We start from the raw sequence: 8,934 nt of genomic DNA on the forward strand, positions 1-8,934 counted from the left end.
AGAATCTGCAGGCTCTTCCATGATTATGTGAAAGACAGAAACTTTGGCAGCCATGAAAGGCAGAGGAAGCTTGAGTGGTGTCTTTTCTATTATAAAATGACTGCAGAATTACTGGAGGTCATGGAATCATAGAATGGTTTGGGTTGGAAGAAACATTAAAAGATCATCTAGTTCAACTGCTGTACCATGGACAAGAGCATTTTCCACTAGACCAGATTGCTCAAAGCCCCATCTGACCTGGTTTTAAACACTTGCAGGGATGGGGTAGCCACAGCTTCTCTGGGTAGCCAGTTCCAGTGCCTCACTACCTTCATAGTAAAGAATTTATTTCTAATACCCAATCTAAATGCTGCTCTTCTTCAGTTTAAAGCCACTTCCCCTTGTCCTATCACTGTGTGCCTTTGCAAAAAGTCCCTCTCAACCCTTCCTGTAGGCCTCCTAAGATTCCCCCAACCTAATCCAGCCTTTGACACCAAAGTACATGTATGGACTTACACCCTTTGATCTTGCTTCTTACCCAAGGGGGTAGTAGCATCTCTTCAGTCTCAGCATATGTGTATCTGCTCAAAAAGAGAACATACACCAACTGGCATGCAGTTCTTACTAGGAATGCCAGAAACAATTCACTTTAGTATATATGACCTAAAAAAGTCCAAACAAACAAACACACCACCTAAATAAATATACAACCCCCAAAACACAATCAACCAAAAAAACCCACACAAACAAAACAAAAAAAAAAAACCAAAAATACCTAAAAAAATCCTTGGTGGGAGTAGAGAGGCAGGAACTAGAGATGAAGCAGATGTGCAATATTTCAGTGCAGATGGCTGTAACCTCACATAGGTTTTGCTAGGGTTTTTCAGTCTTAGGGACAGTATTCTCAGGGGAGTACAGAATGCTTCACGTTTTCCACAATTTTGTTTCCTTACCATGCTGAATGTTTTTTCTATGCTAAATGGACCTTGTTTTTCATTGAAAGAAGAGAGGTCTGAGAGATGGATTTCGTAGATTTTATTTCTGTTCTTGCATTAATTTAGCACAGATTTATGTGTACTGAAATACTATACTTTTTAATCACTTTGGAGAATATTCTAAAATAATCTCTTCATTACTCAAGTGTTTTCATCTCCGTGTGAAAATAGCAGGCTAAGTTTGCTTTGCAGATACAGATGATGTTCTGCTGAGGTTCTCCACCAAGTTAGGTAAAATAAATTACTGTGCATATCCAAAGTTCTTGTTCTTGAACTACCAAGAATTACCTCTAAAAACAGTTCTGAAGCTTCTGCTTATCCTGTTTCTTGAATGAAGATAAAATAGGGATGAGACGCAGTTAAGCTGATGAAAGGGTCTGAAAAATACAAGATTTCAGGTTTGATGGGTCTGGGGCTTAAATATGAGTATGAAGTCTGGAGGAATATTTTGATGAATTTTGGCTGAAGTGAGTTTCTGTACCTGGATATTTTCACAGAATCATTTAGGTTAGAAAAGTCCTCCAGGGTCAAATCCAGCCTTTGATTACCACCATGTCAAACAGACCTTAGCACTAAGTCCAGTTGTTTCTTGAACACTTCCCTGATGTCCAACGTGAACCTCCCCTGGTGCATCATGAAGCTATTTGGTCTGGTAGTGTGACATAAAAATATTCCCAAACTTTGGTTCATCCAGAATAAGCCTCTGTACTCCTGATATGTTAAAATACAACTTCTGTTTATAATTCAGCTCACGCTGTGATTGTGTATTTGTGTTTTGTGTATGAGCATCTATAAAATTGTTTGAGATTATAACAAGGGTTCTGAGGGTCATGTAGCATTCAAAAGAGTAGGAGAGCCTACATGTTGCAGGTGTAATGCCTTAGGATTGTTGTAATTTACTGATTTTTTTCTCCTTAAAATACAGAATTCAAGATAGCAAAGTTCTGTGGTTTAACTTAGGATAAGTTAGTACTTGATCTCCTCTGTACTTCTGCTTTTCAAGTATGGCTGGTAGACCAGTTCTTGACAGGTAAATGATACATTATTTTATTTGAGTTTGTCTTTTTTTTTTTTTTTTTTTCAACTGCAGGAGTTCCACCTGGAATATGACAAATTAGAAGAAAGGCCTCATCTGCCATCAACCTTCAACTACAACCCTGCTCAGCAAGCCTTCTAAAGACTTCCCTTTTCTTGGGGTATGGCTGTCTCAGCACAATACTCAACATAACTGCAGAACTGATGTGGCTCAGGCATCCTGGTTTTAATTCCTTGAGGATCTGGCAATTGGCTCATGCGAAGGGTCACCATTTGAGGTCCTGCCTTACTAATTATGTGCTGCCCAACAACTAAATTTGTAATTGTTTTTCTTTAGTTTGAGCAGGGTCTGAATTTTTGTTTCTGTTTCCTTTTTTGCCAGCAGACAAGCTTGGGTCTGTAAAGACAAGCGAGTACACTGACAAAAGTTTACCACTTAGTTTTCCAAAATGTAAAAACAAAAAAAAAGAAAAAAGACAAAAAATTAGACAACAAAATTTGCATTGTTCATTGTAGCACTATTGGTAATAAAAAATGTTTGTGCATTTTTATGTGAAGATCCTTCTCGTATTTCATTTGGAAAGATGAGCAAGGTTTGCTTCCTTCATTTTACTTCCCCTTCTGTTTTTGAAAGGCAGTTTTCGCCAAGCTTAATGCAAGAATATCTGACTGTTTAGAAGAAAGATATTGCCACAGTCTCTGGTTAGTTTCCAGAGTTGTGTATTACTGAGCTTCATCTTTCCAGAATGAGCAAAACACTGTCCAGTCTTTGTTACGATTTTGTAATAAATGTGTACATTTTTTTTAAATTTTTGGACATCACATGAATAAAGGTATGTATGTACGAATGTGTATATATTATATATATGACATCTATTTTGGAAAATGTTTGCCCTGCTGTACCTCATTTTTAGGAGGTGTGCATGGATGCAATATATGAAAACGGGACATTCTGGAACTGCTGGTCAGGGGACTACTTTGTCGCCCTGTGCACTAAAGGGCCAGATTTTCAGCAGCCAAGGACATCCATACCCAAGTGAATGTGATGGGACTTAAAGAAGTGAACTGAGACAATTCACTCTGGCTGTTTGAACAGCAGCGTTTCATAGGAAGAGAAAAAAAAAAAAAGATCAATCTTGTATTTTCTGACCACATAAAGGCTTCTTCTCTTTGTAATAAAGTAGAAAAGCTCTCCTCACTGCAGTGTTGACTTTGATTTGAGATTGTGAAATTATTTCTTCAACAGTGAAAAATGGAGAAAAAAATTGAAGTATTAAAACTATCGAGCTGTACAGTGGTTAAGACACTTGAAGAGTCTTTTTGCTGCTGACAAGTAAATTTATGAGAATTTCATATTCTTTTCCACAGTAACGTTTCCACGGCCAAAAACTTTGGTTAACCTTGGTTTCAGATCCCCTCTCTATAATAGGAGATAATTTTTAGAAAGATGGGGGGGTACAATGTCGAATGATGGAAAGATGCTTCATGAATTTGTCACTTGGGAGAAGTTTGGGTTAGGAGGTTGGAACTGATCACAGCTTAGTTCCATGTTATTTTCCCACTTAAACCAGAAATACATTTCATTTGGTGATTGCTACTACTTAAACTTCGAGATGCAAATAAACGTGAATATGGACTGGTTCTGAAAACTTAAACTGTTCTGAATGGAGAAAGAAAAACCTGAACTGCTGGGATGTTTTTTTCTAGATACGATTGCCACTTCTCACTAAGTTGCCTCTGGAGATGCAGATGATTAAAAAATACCTGAAATTACCAAAGCAAGGAAAGACGTGTTAGTGAATCCTGGGATTTTGTTTTTACATTTTGACCCATTTTTCTGTGTAGTGCAAAAGCAGCTTGTTGCATGTATTGAATTGTGCTTGGAAATTGAACCATTAGTGGCCTTGCTGTGGTTCTGTATCAGGTGTATGGCGAATCTTAAATTCTGAACTTTTTCTAATACCTATTTTAAGATGGTAAACATAAAAACATAAGCCTGTTGATTATATTTTTTTCTATTATTAAAGCAGAGTTTTCCCAGCTTGGACAAAGAGAATGGTTATAACCTATATAACTAACACAGCTGAAAAAGATGGTGGTTTTTCCTTTTCCTCAGACCAAAATAGATTCAAACATATATTTGATTATCCAAATATAAATTCATAAATTTTCAGAACAATAATTTTCCAAAAGGATCTTGTTCCCTCCACAATTAAATTTAATTGTTTCTCATGTTCCTAAATTCTCCTAAAAATACTTGATGATACAGTTGTATTCAACGGCCTACTCTTTTGAAAATGTAAAATGCCTGATTTGGGGAAATTTCTCACCTGTGAGCACAGAACTGATGCTTTGCTCCTTCCAGGTGGAAGAACAGTCTGGCTCTCATTTATCAATTAAATAAGCATATATGGAGACTTTAAAATCTGTGACTTGATTTCATATTTCACTCTGGCTTGAAGCAAGAGAAACAGATATAGACAGAAAACAAGGTGTAAGATTGAAACCACTTCTTAATGATACCAAATTAATTTTAAACATTGAAAAAAAGAATATACTGCTTTTTTTACTGAAAGGAAGAAAACCTCAGTCCTCATTTACAAACTCATGGCAAACTGGTGACTGAATTGCCCTATAGATTTTCAGACTGACAATTAAGGTCTGAGGCTTATTTAATGTTTTTACATTCCACTAATGCTATAAATAGGGAGATACTAGAATGCTGTTTTTAAAATACCTTTATTTGAGATGGGTCTTTTTCCCTATAATTCGTTTTTTACTATAATGTGCAAGGTAAGTTCTGAGTAGAAAACCCAGTGGTTTTGGAAAGAAGTAGTGTTCCTTTTTCTGGCCTGTCCAACATGCTCTCTCTCTCATAGTCATTGTTGCATATTGTTTACAAATCTTTTTTGAATAGTTAGCTCCACTTTCTCTGCAAATTCACTACCTTCAACTTCCAGGGTTAACTTGCACTGATTTGACCTGGTATTGCAGAAAACACTTTGTATTTTAACAACTGTTACTCAGACCACCCTGCTTGTGGAAAAATCAAGGGTACCAGTCATGGAGGAAAGGGTTAAGGGTGCTCCACTGGGGTGTTTAAAAATGAACAAACAAAAAAAACACCCAGCACTCATCTCCTCCACCTTAGTGCCTGCTGCCACAAATACGTAAGCATGTGAGAACCTTCATAGGCTTGATTAATCTAATTGAAGACACAAGTAATCCTGAGAAGCCTGCAGATACTCACATGGGTAAAAATATTTTTCACGTGACTGACCTTCAGTGAAGTGTCAACTTCACCTGTGTGGGGATTCACAACTGACCACACCACTCCCTCATGGCTGTGACATTTCTACACTACAAAGATGTATGATGGTTTCACTTGGCTGCATGCCATGTCTGAAATCTGTACCCAAGCCAGTACTTCTTGTACTTGTCTGTTTGTTTTACAGTTTCCATGAAAATAGGGAGAACATACCCAAATAAGAATTTGTGTATTGTAGTTAGATGCAAGATTTTTGCAGACTCTTGAGGGACTGTTTCTGTTGGCCATGAGGAGACCAGAAGCAGTCTTTGGCATGACCTAGGCACTGCTGGGAAACGGAGGTCTGGGGCCATCAGCTTGGTCCTGAGTGGCTCCTAGGTGACCATGGAAGAAGGCTGCCCATCCTAAATAATACTGTTTAAAGTTACTAGTCGCCTAAAAGAAACTTCTCCCTGTCCTCCTCACCCCTGAAATTCCTGGTAATTTCCAGCTGAAAATACTTCTGTGGGTGAACGTTGAATGAAACAAAAGGAAAAATGGGTAGCTTATCTGTCACACTCAAGCCTCTAAATGCACAGCTGCCACCCTAAGCATGGCATAGTTAGTGCTTTTGGTTAAAAATCCTAAATACAACAATTAAAGCCAAATTTTGCAGTGTGCTTACTTTTCAAGTACCTTTTCATTGTGTCCCTCAAAATTTGCCACTGCCCAAAATTAATGCTAATAGAAGTTGAATTCTGGTAATGCAGATTGGACCAAGAAGTTAGTCTGGATTGACAATTATGCTTTTCATACATGGTATGTGAATTAAGTTTTTGTTTCTCTATGATAAATATGCGTGCTCTCATTTCCATAAATCTGAAAGCTTACATTACATTAAGAGAACTGAGGAAATGCAGCTGGATAACTTATTTTGAAATTTTGGCTTTAATAATTTCAGTAGCTTTACCAGGTTAACACCGCTTCACTGTCAGAGGTAAACTTTATTTTTTTGAAAATAAAGCACATTGAACAATAGTTTTGATTGTTACTGATTCAGCTCACTTCTGGATTAGCAGTGCTAACCAAGTTTCTGTATTATTTTTCTAGGCTTCAGTTTCTCATTTGCATTTCATATTATCTTCCTGATATTAATGAGCTAATATTTGTGGGTATAGGTCATGTTTTTCCTGCTGAAACGACCAAAATGGTGTTCTGTAAGATCACTTTTGAATTCCCTCTGGTTTAGCAAGCAATCCAGTGAAGGAGCCAGTTTTCATGACTGGAGCATCCTGCATCAGCTGTAAACAGTCCTGATGCGGAGCAAAAGGAAGGCAGGTGTCCCAAGGCTGCTGTGGTGCAGACATTCCTGAACATCTGTGGAAACCCTTTGGTGTTCTCTAAGCTTATTCTCAACGAAATGGTTGGTTTGGTTGTTCCAGAGGTCTCTCTTCCCTTGAAGGCCAGTTTACTTTCTGGTGGGCATCACAGTATTGGTTTTTAAAAGGCATTCTATGGTTTATTATATAGACTTGTTCTTGGAAAAGGCAGTTAATTACTGGCACTTTCCTGGAAGAGCTGCAGTTGACATCCCAAGGACCAGCACTAGGCTTGTGCAAGGAAACAGGGAGGTGTGAGCCCAGGCCCGATGAGCAGCCTGGGTGGCTGCCCAGCCTCCAGGTGCCTGACCAAGGCAGGGGTGTTCTCTGCACTGGCTGTACCAGGTGGGTCAGCTGCAGTAGGCCTCAGGTAAGGCTGTCCCTTGGCTGTGGGGCAAGGAAGGGCCCAAAAGAACAGGCAGCAACCTGTTCTCCTACAGTTGAGATTTTCATCCAGACATTGTATGCCAGCTTTCTCAGCCCTGGTGGTTCGTGGGCAGCCTGTGGTCCTGGAGCCAGCATCCCCATTCCTGCCTTCAGCAGGTAACAGCAGAGCTACAATCTTCACAACAGGCCCCCTTTCATCTGCTACAACAATCGGGCATTGATGATCATTCTTCACTTCCAATTGATCCAGATAAACTTTGAGTTTTGACTGAGTCATTTGTGCAGTTCAAAATCTATGAGATTACCTGGGACCATTCCCAGTTAAAATGCAGCTTCAGCATCTCCCCAGCTGTGGATGATGTGGGGATTGGATGCACACAGGAGGACTGACTCAGGGTTGCTCTGTCACCCAGTGAGCTGTTGCCTTAATTTCCATCTGACAGCGCTTTATGTACAAGGGATTGCAGGGAGCTGAACCAAGTATGGAAGGCCAGCTGTTCAGGAGGTAAGACAGAAAGAAGCTGCAGCTCATTTACACTGAGAAAGCAGAGCTGGAGGTTCCCTTTCAGGTGGTAAGTCACCAATCAACCTGATTATAATTTTATTTTTTATGTTATGAAAACTCCATGCAACAAGCCTCCACCATTGGAGACCGCTGTCACCACAAGTGCTGGAAGCAAAACCTGATGGTGGGAATGGATGGACAGAGCCAAGGACTAAGCAAGAGGAATTCAGTTTCTAGTATAAATACCTATAGCAGGTTTCAGTAAAAAACCTGTAGTCCCTGGCTTAGAGCTGGTTTACTTTTTCAGAAACCCTTTGATAATCAGGGCAGGCTACTGCAAAGCAGCTGGCCTGAGAGGAGTGTGGTAGTGCACTTGTGCAAGCAAGAACAATATTTGCATCCATCTGTATTCATGGCACAGTGTGGACTCTTAATAGCCCTCCTGCCAAACCTTGCTCAATAGTCCATTTGGAGAACCTATGGATCAGCTTCATTTATAAAAGTTTGACATTGCAGCAGGAAAGCGATTGAAAAAGGAAAGTGCTATTTCCCAAACTTCTGTTTCTATACTTTCTTGTCTGCTGTGTCATCAAGTTCATCTATCAGCTCTGAGGCTCACATTTTGTTCTACCTAATTGCCTGTGATAAAGACGACAGAATACAAATATAAGTATTGCTTATGGTACTTTGGCACCAAAGAGTTTGTTGTGTTGCCACAGTGGGAAATGCTGGGTAATAACCAAATTTTATTTGCTAAATATATTTTCTTGAATCAGCTGCTTTTCTTGCAAAGCTGCTTGGAAGAGACCACTTCTTAGGGTGAACCTTCAAAGGTCAATACTTCCTGTTCAAACCAATTCCTGTGTGTGATAGCTATCATCTTGTTCATCTCTTATCTCTGTCCCTGCTGTGCAGATGCTGTTTTTGGGGCTGGCCAGAACACTTTACCCTGCACCCCACAAAAGTTACCATTTGGCCAATTCTCATTATGTCCCTTCTCAATTAATAAGGTGAAAATAGAAGCTGCCTTCTCACATGTAGATATTTAATTCCTTTAATTTCAGATCAGTTTTCTCCTGTGTAGATAGACATTGCAGCCTTTGATGCCCAGGGGTACTGAACAGGACTTTAAGCAAGATCTCCAGGACTTAACCAAGCCAGTGGTGAGATGTGGCCCTACAGGGGCGCCACAATGCACCCAAAGGACCCTACCCACCCACCCTCTTCCAGATACTGTACATTGCATGATGGTACCCAGTATTAATCCGGACTAGCCCTCCACACAGCAAATCTCCAGAGTCAGATAATCCCGTTGCAAGCTGTCCCTTTCCACCCCCGGAGGGCCCTGAATTAGGTCAGACGGGATTAAATTTGAATTTTATTTATTTATATATTTATTTTTTTTCT

General features: G+C 39.6%; 1 protein-coding gene across 1 annotated transcript in view; it reads left to right on the forward strand.

The window, feature by feature from the left end:
* Positions 1 to 3,207, forward strand: part of CNOT2 (CCR4-NOT transcription complex subunit 2) — an 82,909-nt gene extending 79,702 nt beyond the window's left edge. Inside the window, exon 15 of the mRNA XM_015628405.3 lies at positions 2,065 to 3,207. Coding sequence (XP_015483891.1) covers positions 2,065 to 2,151 — 87 coding nt within the window. The 3' untranslated portion in view covers positions 2,152 to 3,207. The remainder of the gene's footprint in view (positions 1 to 2,064) is intronic.
* The last annotated feature ends 5,727 nt before the right edge of the window (positions 3,208 to 8,934 follow it).

This window comes from Parus major, chromosome 1A, assembly GCF_001522545.3.
Source record: "Parus major isolate Abel chromosome 1A, Parus_major1.1, whole genome shotgun sequence".
In the NCBI taxonomy this organism is placed as follows: domain Eukaryota; kingdom Metazoa; phylum Chordata; class Aves; order Passeriformes; family Paridae; genus Parus; species Parus major.